The sequence below is a fragment of the Crinia signifera genome, chromosome 4 (genome assembly GCF_055691185.1).
Source record: "Crinia signifera chromosome 4, ASM5569118v1, whole genome shotgun sequence".
NCBI classification, from domain to species: Eukaryota; Metazoa; Chordata; class Amphibia; order Anura; family Myobatrachidae; genus Crinia; species Crinia signifera.
Window position 1 is genome coordinate 44,277,754 of NC_139220.1, and position 16,374 is coordinate 44,294,127.

Here is a 16,374-nt window from a genome sequence, read left to right on the forward strand (position 1 = left end):
CACAAGTAACATCTGCCCACCTGCAGTGCACATGGTTTTGTCCATCTAAAAAGGAATTTGTCAGAAAGAGTGAACTAGAATAAGGCCCTATGTCTTGGTCGCCATCCAATGTGACAAAACCGCTTCCCAAGACTGCACGAATTTACATATATACAACACTCAAACATCTGTGTGCGACTGAGGACCGTATTCAATGCATCCCCATCGCTGAAAAAACCTAGTGACAGGGAAACGGCGTGTGCAGGGGGTCAGTTGAATACGGTCACAGCTCGCAAAAATTATTGAATATACCCCATGCCAAGTTCTGTAGTACTTTATCTGTGACTCTAATGGGGGTATTCAATGTCAGGGGTACGGCTGTCGAGCAAGCTAGACAGCCGTGCCCCTGTCCCGTTCTCGCTTTGCTCGACTTGAGCTCGGCGGTTGGGATTCAATGTCCCGGCCGCCGAGCGGCGAGAAAGGGGTGTAGCCGCAAGCTGAGGCAGGAAATAGACAAGCTCCGGCCGTGAGCTCGCCTATTTCCGCCTTTTCTCGGCAGAACGAGCCCGACAGCTTGTGATGTCGGGCTCGTTCTGCCGAGAACCCCTGTTCAATGAGGTCGGGGAAGACAGCATTGAATAGGGCCCCGCAGCCATCTTCCCCGTCGGGAGATGGCTGCGGGAGCACGACTAACATTGAATACCCCCATAAATATTCAAAACATTCCATGTGAAGTGAATAGTCGCTAGAGTACACCGCTCGGCGTGGCTCAGTCTCGCTGGACGCCATGTGTGAGAAGTTGTATTGAGGCTAGATGCATGAGTACAAATTTAAAAAACTAATGAAAAAAATTTTTTACGCCAAAAACAAACAAACTTATTCCTGGTGATATTTCTAAAACATGAAAATGAGTGTTTCCAGTAAGAGACATAAACCTTTTCCGATCTTAAAGGGGTTGAACCTAACTTAAACATATGCCTTTAACTTATATCTCATTGTAAGAGTACTGAACATTTTGACTAAATATTTTTCACTTTAGTGAAAACTTTGGTTTCTATAAAAGAAAAAAAAGCTCCGTTCTGTATTCAAATCTTTATGATATATTCATAAATAGTGCGTGTCTGGTGCCAATTTCATTGTCAATGAGGGTTTTATCTGCCTCTTTATTCTTTAGTCAGGTGTTTTGTAATAACAGAGAGAAACAAAGGCCCTCTTTTTATTGCTTAAGATATCTAGCAGCCTTTGTGTCCCGACCATCGGCAGGAACGTCAGAGTATTGTATCAAAGGAGCTAAATGTGCAGGACCTGGGGTCAGAGCAGCTGAATACACCAACCTCAGAAAGCTGAGACAATGAATTGCAAATGACACTCCACACAAAAAAAAAAAGGAGAGGGAGAGGAGAGAAACACCTCATTCACAGCGCAGGACAACAAAAGGACTGGGCCGGGGCGGGATTGGCTTTCTGTACACACTGATCCTCTCTCACTGTGTGGGGTGAGAGAAGAAACGTTTTACAGGACAGGAAAGGCAAAACCCAGCAGTGACCAGCGTCTCTTATTACAGTCAGAAAACTGTATAATGAGACAATTCATTTCAGGTATTCCAATAAAACTCATACCATTTTAAGGCAGATTTATTACCAATTTCTAGAATTTACGGCAAAATACTTAGGTCTAGTTATATCAGGTTCGGTATCTTTTGTCAACATCCTGTCAACATTAGAATATCAAACCCTCAGTAAATCTGACATGCAGTTACAACGGGATACAGTCATTGGGTCAAACCTATTAAGTTTAACATGCATTGGGTTGACCACTGAAGGTGGACATGGCTAAAGTCGACAGGGCTGGAAGGTCGACTCGAGCATTAGGTCGACAATGGAAAGGTTGACATGAGTTTTTCATGTTTTTTTTGTCCTAAATTTCATCGTAATTCGACAGTTGACACCCTACCAGTGTACCACATCCCCTCGCATGGCTTGCTGCACTTGTAACACGGTTATATTCTCCCTAGTGGATGGTAGGGTATGAAATACTGCATGTTTTGGGGGGGGAAATGTGAAAAAAACTCATGTCAACACTTCTGACTTTCAACCTTTCTATTGCCAACTCAGGGAGTAGATGTAGAAGCAGTGATAAGGGAGGAGAAGTGATAAAGTTCCTGGTACTTTATCACCGGCCAATCAGCTCCTGACTGTTAAGTTATAGGCTGGGTTTAAAAAGTCAGGAGCTGATTGGCCGGTAATAAAGTACCAGGAACTTTATTACTGCTCCTCCCTTATCACTGCTTCATACATCTACCCTAGAAATGCATATACCAACCGTAGCTCTGTCAACCTTCATGGTGTCAATCTAGCGACCGTATCCCTGTGCACCTTGCAACAACCAATAGCACAGATCTTTCCTTGCACTGGCAAACCTGTGATGCTGGACTACCACGATTGTTGGTGATGTTCCAGCTCCGACAACCTTTACATACATCTTTTTTAAATGTTGTCGTTCCAGATTCATTGCTGCTTTCATTAGACATATAACAGGGCAGATGGGTACTGATAAGTAATCTTACCCATGGCTTGTTTCCCCATAGCACACTGGTATGTGTTTCTTGGGGACTGGTTATGGTGGGGGTATGGAATTAGCCCAGCACAGACCCCAAGCAACGTAAATGGCTCGATCTCCAAATGCGTGGTTTGCCTAAGAAAAAAAAAAAAAGAAGACAAATGAATGTTATAATAATACAAAATCAGTATGAACATAATTTGCCAAATAATACTATAAATAAGGCCGCTGATAGAGAGCCCACTCTCAGCCTATCAACAGCTGGCCTGTCTTTTGAATTATTATTATTATTTTTTTTTAATTCTGCTGCTGTTGGATCCCATGCACATCCAGTGCCAAATCTTTATTGAGCTCTCCTGGGAAGCTGCCGGGGGAGCTAAGGGGAAACTGGGTCAGACTTGTCCTCAGGACAAGTCGGACTAGTGTATGGAGGCCTTAAAGGCCCCCATACATTAGTCCGACTTGTCCTAAGGACAAGTCGGACCTGATTCCCCCCTGCAGCTCCCCGGGAGGGGGACACACGATTTGGCACTTGATGTGCCAAGTTTTGCAAATGATACATCGCATGCGATGTATCATTTGCAACTCCAGGGGAGCTGCAATGTGAAGGGAGCAGGGGGACATTGAGGCGGCTGGGGGGACGGACGCTGCGGGGGACACAGCTGCGGCAATTACTTACAGCTGAGCCGGGCAGGGGGAGCCGGGAGCTGTCTGTACCGAAGAAAAAAAAAAGCCCATACAATGAATGGGCAGCCTGTGATTGGCTGCTGAGCGCTCTCTCAGCCAATTGCTGACTGGCTGAGAGAGCGCTCAGCCAATCACAGGCTGCCCATTCATTGTATGGGCTTTTTTTTTTTCCTTCCGTACTGACAGCTCCCGGCCGGCTCCCCCTGCCCGGGTCTATGCCGCCTGTGTCCCCCGCAGCGTCCCCAGCCCCCCCTGCTCCCTCTACCGCCGCGCCGCCCCACTAGGTCCCAAGTCGGGTGGTCGGACGTGCAGCAGGTCCGACCACCCGACGCAGATCCGATGCGCACGGGACCGCGCATCGGATCTGAGGGGACATCAAAACTAGCCAATTTTGGTCCGATTTCGGCCAGATCCGACTGATCTGGCTGAAATCTGACCAAAATCGGCTAGTGTATGGGGGCCTTTAGAGCTTAAGCACTTCAAAGCCATCATTGCAGTTATAGGGAATATTTACCTATAATTTTTAATTTGTTTACTTTGCAGAGTGATACAGTGGATAGAGGTAAAATACCAACCAACTCCTGTTTTTTTAAATACAACCTGTAACCGTAATGGCCCCTACACATGTAACGATTTAGGGGAAGTTTCTAAGCAATCTCACTAGATCGCTTAGAAAATGACCCAAAAATTGCTATGTGTGTGTAGGGGCCATAGCGATGCACAGCCCCGCGCGTCGCTATCGCCCAAATACTGAATATTAATCGGTCAGGGCCAGTGTTCTCACCAGAGAACACTGGCCCTCACACATCGCTCAGCCACCAGCGCTGACACATCACGTTGTGCTGAGCGATTTTGATGAGCGTTCTAGCATCTCCATGTGTGTAGGCCCCTTAACCACTTAAGTGGTATGCCCAGAGATTTCTCGGGCTCAGCTGCGCTCCGCAGCGGGCGGTCCCTGAAAATCTCCGGGCATACCACTAAAATGAAGGTGTGCGCCAGTAGTGTCCAGGTGTGCGCACAACCCCCCCCCCCCCCCCCAGTGGCCGCTCTACTGTCCCCTCACCTCCAGCGATTGTACGCCAGAGCTCCCCTGCCCCCGCCACCATTAGTTCTAGTGATTGACAGGCGGCAGGCTCGGGGGTGTTCGGGGCGTCTCGGGAGACTTCAGGCACCCGAGTCCTCCCGAGCAGCCGCGAAACATCATCGCGCCTGCCACCAGTGTGATCACACTGACAGGCGGCTGGGGCAGTGGCGGTAGCGGAGCTCCGGCGTACTAACGCTGGAGCGAAGGTGAAAGGGGAGGGGAGGGGGAGCGGCATCTGACCACCTGTGGTGGGTTTTGCTGGGGCAAGACAAACCTGCCCTGGTAGGTTTATCCTGCCCCAGCAAAACCCACCACTCAAGGGGTTAAGGAGTGGATTGCCTGTTACTTTATCTGGTACTTGTGAGTTATCTGGACGCCCGATTTTTTGATTGTATGCCTTAAGTTAAGGCATACAATCAGATGCGATGCGATGCGATATCGCATCGCATCGCATCGCATGCGATATCGGATGCGATGACCCGATTTTTCCATAGGAATCAATGTTAAAATGATTCCTATGGAAAAAGGGGTCCTTTTCATACCCCTACTATCCAAGTGGGCATGGAGTTGGATATAAACCTGTGGCGAGCGTAGCGAGCCACCGAGCCCGAAGCGTGGCGAGCGAAGCGAGCCCCGCGAGGGGACGGTATTCCGTGTCCCCTCGCGGGGCTCGCTACGCTCGCCACGCTTCGGGCTCGGTGGCTCGCTACGCTCGCCACAGGTTTATATCCAACTCCATGCCCACTTGGATAGTAGGGGTATGAAAAGGACCCCTTTTTCCCATTGAATTCCATGTTAAAATGGACTCAGTCCATTTTAACATTGATTCCTATGGAAAAATCGGGTCATCGCATCGCATCGCATCCGATGGTCGCATGCGATGCGATGCGATGTGCCCGATCCGACCCGATTTTCAAATCGGGCGTCCGGATAACTCACATGTACCCTTTATCTCTCTCTCCACATTATCATTCTCCTTGCTAAGTAAATAGACCCTTTATATCAGGATTACACAGTTTATTGACAGTTTGGAAACTACGATAAATGGAAGAAAAAACATGGCAAGATTGGCCACATTAATATAGCTTTAATACTGGAACTCACTTGTTTATCATGTGTTCATAGAGCGATATATTACAGTCGTTTTCTTCATTGACATCTAAATATTCCACCAGACTTTCATGGAGAAAATCCTCAAAGCTCCTGCAAATTGTCAGTGAAATAATGAGAACTCGGATATAGAATTACAGCCGCCAATGAATCCTAAATCCTGTGCACAGTCTCCCAGGAACAGCCACCTGCTCATATCTTCTGCCAGACACTGGCGATAGCACTTTCTTCACAGCAAGTCAGGTGTCTGTCTCAGGAGAACCGTCTCCTTCAGAAAATGCTTCCTTTTATTTGATATTTGTTTTTTATTAATACAGATAGTAGTCTGCAGAGGGACATTCCAATATTATCCCTCATTTTTCTTTTTTTTTTTCTTTTTATTTGATCCACTTTAATACTTTTATAAAAAAAAAAATTATTTCTAATGGGCAAAATCATGCTGCACTGCAGATGGGGCAGATGTAACATGTGCAGGGAGTTAGATTTAAGTGGGGCGTGTTCAAACTGAAATCTACATTTCTGTGTAAAAATAAAGCAGCCAGTATTTACCCTGCACAGAAACAAATAACTCCCCCTAACTCTCTCTGCACATGTTACATCTGCCCCGACAGCAGTGCAGCATGGTTTTGTCCATTAGAGAAAAAAAATGTGCCTTGCGACTCAGTCTGAATTAGGCCCATTGTCTAGGTCAGGAGTGGGCAATAAGTGGCCCTACCTCTGGTCTAGGTCAACACCAAAAAGACTGGCATAAACATAGGTCGTCATGGAGATGGTTGATCCATAATAAAGGTTGACGTGCTTGTTTGTGTTTGTGTGTCAATTTCATCATGTGCACTCGAAATTAGAGTACCGCATCACTCACCGGGCCAGCCGCCTTCATCCGCTACCGCTATGTACACTTTACCATTCCCAATCAGAGTCCACATAGGTGAAAAAGTATGAAAAAGTCCAAAAAGGAAAAGGTTCCAAAAATCAAAAAAACTCATGTCGACCTATTCATGTGTCGAGCACTGCCGTGTCAGCCCTTTGCATGGGTCACCCTTTTGTCTGTCGATCTTATGCATTTCAACCATATGGAGGGAGTCATCCTGCTCGTGCAGCAGGTGTGAATCAACAGTGCCTTGGTCAACAGTCAAAAAGTCGACCACTATTGGTCGACAGTCAAAAAAGGTCAACAGGTGAAAAAGGTGAACATGCATTAGGTCGACATAGTCAAAAGGTCAACATGGGAAAAGGTTGACATGGGTTTTCATGTTTTTTTCGGTGTCTATGTCGGCACAGACACTGTATAAGTGTACCTCGGTGCTCACCATGCTTCAGGTATGGTGCCTCGCTGGGCTCGGAACACTATTATATTCTCACTCTATGCCCACTGGGATGGTAAAAGTATGAACAAGTCTGTTTAAAATAAAAAAAGATCATGAAAAACTCATGTAGGCCTTTTGACTGTTGACCTAATGACCACATGCCCGCCGGTGCAGGCCCAAGCTGGGGCTTGGCCCGCCGGTGCAGGCCCAAGCTGAGGCTTGGCCCTCCGGTGCAGGCCCACGCTGGGGCTTGGCCCGCCGGTGCAGGCCCACGCTGGGGCTTGGCCCGCCGGTGCAGGCCCAAGCTGGGGCTTGGCCCGCCGGTGCAGGCCCACGCTGGGGCTTGGCCCGCCGGTGCAGGCCCAAGCTGGGGCTTGGCCCGCCGGTGCAGGCCCAAGCTGGGGCTTGGCCCGCCGGTGCAGGCCCAAGCTGGGGCTTGGCCCGCCGGTGCAGGCCCAAGCTGGGGCTTGGCCCGCCGGTGCAGGCCCAAGCTGGGTTTAAGCTCCCCCTGCCAGGGAAGTAATAGGCTCCATGATCTGTGAAAGGGTCTGTATCTACTTGTACATGGCAGACAGACCAGACCTATTTAGTGCCATAGCCTGATGCGTGACAAAAACAAGAAGCCTTGAGGGTCTAATATGACAATATTTGTCATAAAGTGTAATGATTGTTTCTATATAATAAGTCTTATGTGCTCAACGCTAAAATCCCGTCCATTCATAGTAATTATCAGCACAAACCTGTATCCTTGAGTGAGCTCCTGGATATGCTTGTTGGTAACGGAAGGCTTCTGAGATTTGACAATGATATAGGGCCTGTAACAGATATACACTAATGTAAGTTAGAGAAAGCACATTCTAGGACACTGGGGGACAGATGTACTAAGATAAAATGGAAAGTGATAAACAACCAACCAATCAGCTCTTGTCTGACATTTTTTTTTTAAACATAGCTAGTGACATGACAGTTAGGAGATTATTGGCTGGTCGTTTATCAATCTCCATTTGATCACTTTTTAAAGCTTAGTGTATCTGGCCCTGGGTGCTTTACAGTACATAGAATTCTGTGAGGACACATTTTAAATATATTGATAGAATACACAAAGTTACATTATTATATTCATAAACCAGACCTGGACAAAATGTATCCAAATCAGGGACGTGCAGTTAGGGGAGGCAGATGAGGTAGTGCTTCCCCTGTAATTTTGTTTAAAATATTACAAAGAATATAACTATGACACATTCTTTATTATTATTTTACAGATTTGTAATATTTAAAATAGTTTGGGAGGCACCAATAAGTGTGCCTCCCAAACAAGTGGGGATACCAGCCTGTGTGGACCCCTTCTAGCACCCAGTACCAGCCTGTGTGGACCCCTTCTAACACCCTGTGTACCAGCCTGTGTGGACCCCTTTATAGCAGTCTGTACCAGCCTGTGTGGACCCCTTCTAGCACCCAGTACCAGCCTGTGTGGACCCCTTCTAGCACCCTGTACCAGCCTGTGTGGACCCCTTTATAGCAGTCTGTACCAGCCTGTGTGGACCCCTTCTAGCACCCAGTACCAGCCTGTGTGGACCCCTTCTAGCACCCTGTACCAGCCTGTGTGGACCCCTTCTAGCACCCAGTACCAGCCTGTGTGGACCCCTTCTAGCACCCTGTACCAGCCTGTGTGGACCCCTTCAAGCACCCAGTACCAGCCTGTGTGGACCCCTTCTAGCACCCAGTACCAGCCTGTGTGGACCCCTTCTAGCACCCAGTACCAGCCTGTGTGGACCTCTTCTAGCACCCAGTACCAGCCTGTGTGGACCCCTTCTAGCACCCAGTACCAGCCTGTGTGGACCCTTCTAGCACCCAGTACCAGCCTGTGTGGACCCCTTCCAGCACCCAGTACCAGCCTGTGTGGACCCCTTCTAGCACCCAGTACCAGCCTGTGTGGACCCCTTCTAGCACCCAGTACCAGCCTGTGTGGACCCCTTCTAGCACCCAGTACCAGCCTGTGTGGACCCCTTCTAGCACCCAGTACCAGCCTGTGTGGACCCCTTCTAGTACCCTGTACCAGCCTGTGTGGACCCCTTCTAGCACCCTGTACCAGCCTGTGTGGACCCCTTCTAGCACCCAGTACCAGCCTGTGTGGACCCCTTCTAGCACCCTGTACCAGCCTGTGTGGACCCCTTCTAGCACCCAGTACCAGCCTGTGTGGACCCCTTCTAGCACCCAGTACCAGCCTGTGTGGACCCCTTCTAGCACCCAGTACCAGCCTGTGTGGACCCCTTCTAGCACCCTGTACCAGCCTGTGTGGACCCCTTCTAGCACCCAGTACCAGCCTGTGTGGACCCCTTCTAGCACCCTGTACCAGCTTGTGTGGACCCCTTCTAGCACCCTGTACCAGCCTGTGTGGACCCCTTCTAGCACCCAGTACCAGCCTGTGTGGACCCCTTCTAGCACCCAGTACCAGCCTGTGTGGACCCCTTCTAGCACCCAGTACCAGCCTGTGTGGACCCCTTCTAGCACCCAGTACCAGCCTGTGTGGACCCCTTCTAGCACCCAGTACCAGCCTGTGTGAACCCCTTCTAGCACCCTGTACCAGCCTGTGTGGACCCCTTCTAGCACCCAGTACCAGCCTGTGTGGACCCCTTCTAGCACCCTGTACCAGCCTGTGTGGACCCCTTCTAGCACCCAGTACCAGCCTGTGTGGACCCCTTCTAGCACCCAGTACCAGCCTGTGTGGACCCCTTCTAGCACCCTGTACCAGCCTGTGTGGACCCCTTCTAGCACCCTGTACCAGCCTGTGTGGACCCCCTCTAACACCCTGTGTACCAGCCTGTGTGGACCCCTTTATAGCAGTCTGTACCAGCCTGTGTTTACCCCTTCTAACACCATGTAGCAGCCCCCTTCTAGATCTCTGTCCGAGCATGTGGACCCCTTGTGGCACGCATACCCCTATAAGATTGTGTGACAAACCCTCTGCATAGCACCAGAAATCAAATCCACCAAAAATATATCTCCTTAAAAACGCATGTACTCCACCCATTAGGAGCACATACAATCACCTCATTAAAACCAATGGCGACACCTCCCACACTTGGTTAGAGGCCTGCTAAATGTATTCACCAAGGTTACTTGTTATCATGTGAAATAACTGCCTTATATCTCCCCCTTATTCTCCATTTCCTCTAGGCTCAGGATAATGAAATTAGTGCACAGTCCAATTATTTGTAAATCTAATTCCGGTTACATGCGATTATGGAAAGACGGACAGATTTCTGAGCAATTGGAAGACGCAGCTTAGGAATTCGCTCTTTCGCTCCGAATGCAATGAACACAAATATCAGTGCCTTAGAGACTTTAATCCTGGCAGCAGTCCGTATGAAGAACCGCCAACTGACTGACAGGTCTTAGTCTCACGCCCATCCTGGCACTGCCCCTTTGTGTGGGAGAAAGGCTCTGTCTAGAGAAAACCCAAGGGACTGATATGCCAGGCTTTTAGCAAGCATTCATTATTGCGTTTTGGGTCTTGCAGACCTATTGGCAGCAGAGAAAGAGCCACATTATCCACGAGACACGAACATGAATTGTTTGGGTAACATTGGCCGACAGCCTATACCTGGCTCTTTTGATATGGGACAGCTCTATTTAGCTTAATAATCTTGCATCCCCCGTCATGGATTAACACATTTGTGGCAGAATATGGACAGGTCTCTTCCAGGAGGCAGCAAATGACAGTAACAATATATATTCTACGCAATCGCTATCATCCAAGGAAGTATCCATCCACATTCTGTTTGCCAGTCAGTCACTATGGGGCCCATTTATTACGGATCACATTTACAATGTGATCTGGGTGGAATATTACCCCCCAGGATCACACTGTAATAAGCAATGCTATCGCGGGGTGGACAGAACTGTTTAAGGAGCCAGTCCCTGCGATGCGCTTAGCCGGGTGTCAGGAGGTCTGCGCATGCGCAGTCAGAGCTGACCCTCCGGCCAACCGCACTGCCCTGGAGGCAGAGTGGTCTGTAACCCATAGGCTACTGCCATCTCAGAATGGCAGTAGCACAGGGACCCGTTTTTATGTTGATACATCAGGCAGCACCGAATCCCCCATAGAAACCTGTGGGGGATGCGGCCGGCAACGGTGCAGTAGGGATCGCAGCAGGGAGATTACTGCTGCAGTCCCTCCTATGTACATTCTGGGGATACAGATGGAGCGCCTGTCATTCAGTGCCAGATCCCCTCCGCTGGCGAGAGCCGGCGGGCAAGCACTCCATCTGAAGGGGATGCGTTAGCACCTCGCATGCACGCGCGTCCCCGGCGGCGGAATCCCTGCCCGTCTCCGCTTCAGGGAGACGGGCAGGGTTAGGGGGGAGTGCAGGGAGGTGGCGGGGACCAGTGGGGACCGGCGGGGAGCAACAGGGAAGCGGCGGAGAGCTCCGTCGGGACAGGGCTTGTGAGTGTCTAATGCGCACACGCCCCCTTCCGGCAGATGGCGGGGGCTGGCAAATCGCCAGCCCTCGGCTAAATGACAGGCGCTACATCTGTACTTAATATTTTGCGAATGTTTTCGGGGATTGCCTTTAGGTGTTTTTAATTAGCATGGGTCCTTGCATTTGCTGTTGAGATATTATAATGGGCACGATGATCGGTAAGACCAGGATATATTTATTTTTGCCCAAATATGTGCTAAGAACCTCAATTATACTCAATGTTAAATTGTAGAATTTACTATAATCATTTTATCAACATTCCTATTGCCTAAATGTGCAACTGCATTTTCCTTTTATCTGTGTGGCACTACAAATCTCAGCATAGTAGCACCTCCAAAATTAGGATCTGCATGAGAGTGCCCCCCCAATTGGGCGATATACTGTATCATGAAAACCATGCACTCTAATTTAAGGAACATTTGGCACATGTACTGTATAGTATTACAGCAGGGAACTTTAGCATTATTAAACCTCAGCTGAGTAACTACAGAAATTTGGCTTACATAAGAGATACGGCACAAAGACCATTTCTAAAGGTCTATTATAGACATCTCTGACAAAAGATGAGAGCGGACCTTTTGAGACTCACCTCCAAGTAGAAACACAGCTACAATAGATGGAATGCAAGATTTCAAAGTCAAGAGTACTTGGGAAAAGCAGCAGAGTCAGAAATGAGCAGTGAACTCCGGGTGCTAGCCTATCTGTGCAGTACACACACTTGTGCCAACCAATGGGCAGAGGTCATACTAAGGACCTTTCGCTTAGCCAAAGATCATTATTTAGACTAATTATTTTCTCCATTGATAATTACCTGCACAGCCGGCCTCCGTCAGAAGATATGTACACACATCTGTCCGTCAGATTTGTGGAAATGGAGACAAATTCGTTGATATATCCAGCCCGTCTCATTAATCGAAAGGTGCTCACCAGCTTATGGTGATCTCGGATAACCCCAAGAATGTTTCCTACGTGTTAACAATGAACATAAAAACAGTTTAATAAAAAGTCAAAGAGAACTGATAAAAGACTCAACAAAAGCACCGAGGAGAGAAACACATCGAGGTCTAAAAAGCGCAAATCACAGAACAAAACAGGTATTGTTTGAAAACAAAAACAAAAATTATTTTGCTATTGTTTTGTACAATATAAAAAACTGCCATTATAGGTTCCACGGTACTTGTTTAGTTTCACGGCGGCCGATATATTGGCCAATCCGATTCGATCCTATGCGATTTTTTACCTGTTCATAACCCCACTATCCACTACGCATGGAGTTGATTTTGATTTTTATGAAGCGTGGCGAGTCCCGCGAGGAGACGCAGATTACTGCGCTCACCACACTATATAAAATCAACTCTATGCGTAGTGGATAGAGGGGTTTTGAACAGGTAAAAAAATTGTATCGGATCGCATCGGATATATCGGCCGCCGTGAAACTAAACAAGTACCGGTTCCAAAATCTGCAAACAGGGAGACAATCCTGGATTTTACACTTCTGATTTACGGTGGAAATGAAACGGGGCCGGGGATTTCCGGCGGAGTGCCAGCCAATCTCAGATGCTTTTTTTTAAAGCGGCAATCATTTACAAGGCACGGTCTTGCCTTGAAAAACAATTGGTCCTTTAAAAAAGGCCTGAGATCAGCTGATATCTCACATATTTCTTTCATAATGTTGTTTTGTTTTATTTTACCATTTTATAATGAACAGATTTTGCTGAATGGAAATAAGAAGCCGGGATTTAGTTTAAACGTATTTCAGTGTGGGTATTAGGGAAAGGTATATTAGACAACAAGCTGGGTCTGTGCGCCTTAAACACTGAACATTTAAAACTACCAAGGGCATTAATGATGGATTTTAAGAAGAAAAAAAAAATACATCAAATTTAATATGCACATTTTCCATTATCCATTATATAATCCGCTAACACAGACCTTATTACAATAGCCTCCTTTCTGACGCTTCATTTGTCCACGCTAATGGGGAGTTTACATAGCAAGTGAATCCACTCTCCCCACAGGTGGTAATGTGCACATACAAATGCATTATGGGGTGTAATTAATACAGTGTTCATTAGTCTGATCCGTTCTAATCAGCAGCTCAACAAAAAACTCTAATGCTAATACGTTCAATAGCAGAGGTGTCTAAACTGTGGGTCGAAATCCTAATTAGGATTCCAGGACGAAAAAAAGGAATTTTATTTTTCAGAAAACGAAACAAAATTTTTTTTTATATGTTTATAACCGCGACCTGCCATAGAATTTGTAAATATAGATTCCATAGGAAAAAAAACTAACAATATGACGCTTTCTCTTCACTGGAAGAGGAATGCCAGTTTAACGTGGGTGTGGTATAGGGGTCCGACAGTCGGGATCCAGACTGTCATTATCCCGACGTCGGGATTGAGACTAGCCGGACCCAGACAGCATGGTGAGCGCAACTAAGCCCCTTGCGGGCAAGCTGCGGGCAAGGTGGCTCGCTACGCTCGCCACCTATTCTATTCTCCCTCTACGGGGGTCATGGATCCTCAAACTATTTTGCTCTGGGACCCCATCAGACAATAAAAATGACAGGACCCCAGCGAGTTACTGCAGAAGGTCATCACATCACATGTGTAGTCAGCAGACCGCACATACATGGCAGCATTGTGGAGGCACAAAATGATCCGAGGAGTCTAAAATAACAATTACACAGATTTTTCAGACTCCTTGAATCACTGACGGAGACTTGAAAAGTCATCAGCCTGATTGTCAGCAACATGGAGTCGCGACCCGTTGCTGAGAAGGCCGGGACCCACAGTTTGAGAACCGCTGCCATACACTAATTCAGGGGTTCTCAAGGCACACCAACAGTCACGGTATTATGGCTAGCCCTGCTTATTCACAGATGGTGTAATCAAGCTGACTGAGGTACAAATTAAGTCACCTGTGCCTAATGCTGGCCATACATCAGAACGACCTGCATATGACCTGATCGTATATGCAGGTCGTAAGAGTGATCCTATGTGCTTTTAAAGCACATACGATCTGCTTCCGACGGCAAGCCACCCCGACTGATCTTATGTGCAGCAACCTCTGACCCAAGGGACCGCGCATCATATCGATATTTCTCACGATAAGCCTGTACAGCCATAGACCTGGACTGTTGGTGTGCCTTGAGGACCGCGGCTGGGGATCACTGCACTAATTTGCCTTTTAGAAAAGAATGGCAAATCGGAACCTTAAACCTCGCACACACTAGATGAGATTTTAAAAGTTAGAAGACCCTTATAAACGATATTATTACAGTATAAAAAAAGTCTAATGTGTGCGCTCAATATGGTTAACAATGCAAACTATATTCTGATGCTCACATACCGTGATTTAACAAAAGATAAGGTCAGTGGCTGAATTCTGGAGCATAGTCCTGCGCATATTGAGTGTTAGGGGTGCACAGACACAGGCACCGCAGTGTAAACGGTTCAAATCCCGGATCCGACCTAGCTTGGAAATGCACCGGGTGACTCACCGCTCTGGACAGGAACTAATGATATTAGTGCCCAACTAATAAAACACAACCATCTCTCAACCCATCCTTCTGTTTATACTTACTTCATCCCCTTCTGTGTCACCCCTGTCTGTCTAACCCTCCCCTTTAGAATGTAAGCTCTCACGAGCAGGGCCCTCTCTCCTCATGTGCCTTTCTTAGAATATATAAACCTCTGCCACCATGATGATTGCTTCAGTGTCCTGCCCCCTGATGTAACTATCCATATTTACCATGTACTTGTCCTAAAGTGTCTTGTACTGTAATTCGTTATGTGTTTTTGCTCATAGCTATTCTCTGTAAAGCGCTGCGGAATATGTGTGCGCTATATAAGAACCGGTTAATAAATAATTATTAGGTAAAACAGGAGACATTTACCATTAAGAAAGACAATAAATATGTTTGGATACGCCAGTTCTTCACCACAGAGCAGATTGACATCTTCTACGCCAAGATTACTGGCCAATTTGATTATAGGCCCATCCTCCATATCAGTCGTGATGTGCGTCATAAGTGCAAGGTTTTTCACTAAACCGCAGGCCTAATACAGCAGAAAAAAAAAAGTCAATGCCTGAGGCTTCCAAATAAATTGCTAATATATATTTGAATTATTAGATACTAAGTAAATAGGACACAAGTCACATAAGCCAATAGTGGCAACAGAAAAGTTCAGGTTAAAATAATATTTTATGAAATGCAGCTATTGCATTTCTACAGCCTGAGAGACCTCAGACACTTCCTAGCTAATCTATAGGGGTTGGGATCATTTGGTCTACACCATTAGGTCGACATGGGAAAAAGTCGATATGGGTTTATGTCGACATGGGAAAGGTCGACATGGGTCTATGTCGACATGGGAAAAGGTAGACATGGTTCTAGATTGAAAGGTCATTAATTCGACAATGTCTAGGTCAACAGTGAAAAGGTCGACATGGGGTTTTTCACAGTTTTTTTTACCTGAATGTCAACACAGTCGACATGGACATAGTTTAAAGTGCACCGCATCGCTTGCTGCACTCACAATGCGTCGGGCACGGTGCCTCGTTATGCTCGGCGCACTATTTTATTCTTCCACCACACCCTAGTGGATGGTAGGGCATAAAATACCGCCTGTCGGCACACGTCAGCTCAAAAAACTGTGAAAAACCCGATGTCGACCTAGACACTGTTGAACTAACGACCTGTCGACCTAAAACCATGTCGACATTTTCCTGTGTCGACCTAGACCCATGTCGACATAAACCCATATCGACTTTTTCCCATGTCAACCTAATGGTGTAGACCAAATGATCCCAACCCGTATAGATTAGCTAGGAAGTGTCTACCTAATGGTGTCGACATAATGACTGTCTACCATAATGCTGTAGACCAAATGACCGCATCCCATCTATACAATCAGAGTTCGTCGGGAGCAGTCCTTTTGTGAGGTAAACCGAAAGTCTATCTGCGGCATAGGAGTTAGACAGACATACAGGTTGCCGGCTGAACTTTTTTTTTTGGTACTTATTTCCTAGCACGGCGCCCAATTTTTTCATCTTATGCCATCGCATTGCATGCCATATAGCAGCATACGATACGATTTTTTATTGTATAAGCATCCTAATGGGTGCTTACAATGTTAAATGCACCCCCACTATCAAC

The 16,374-nt window shown here is 47.1% G+C and overlaps 1 protein-coding gene across 2 annotated transcripts in view; it reads right to left on the reverse strand.

The window, feature by feature from the left end:
- The window catches only part of POLR3B (RNA polymerase III subunit B), a 147,763-nt gene that overhangs the window by 51,175 nt on the left and 80,214 nt on the right, over positions 1-16,374 (reverse strand). For both annotated transcript variants that reach the window (XM_083181668.1, XM_083181667.1), the window contains exons 15-19: positions 15,112-15,274; positions 12,022-12,175; positions 7,467-7,541; positions 5,414-5,512; positions 2,546-2,673 (exon numbers count right to left, since the gene is read on the reverse strand). In XM_083181668.1, the coding sequence (XP_083037794.1) occupies positions 2,546-2,673; positions 5,414-5,512; positions 7,467-7,541; positions 12,022-12,175; positions 15,112-15,274 (619 nt within the window). The remainder of the gene's footprint in view (positions 1-2,545; positions 2,674-5,413; positions 5,513-7,466; positions 7,542-12,021; positions 12,176-15,111; positions 15,275-16,374) is intronic.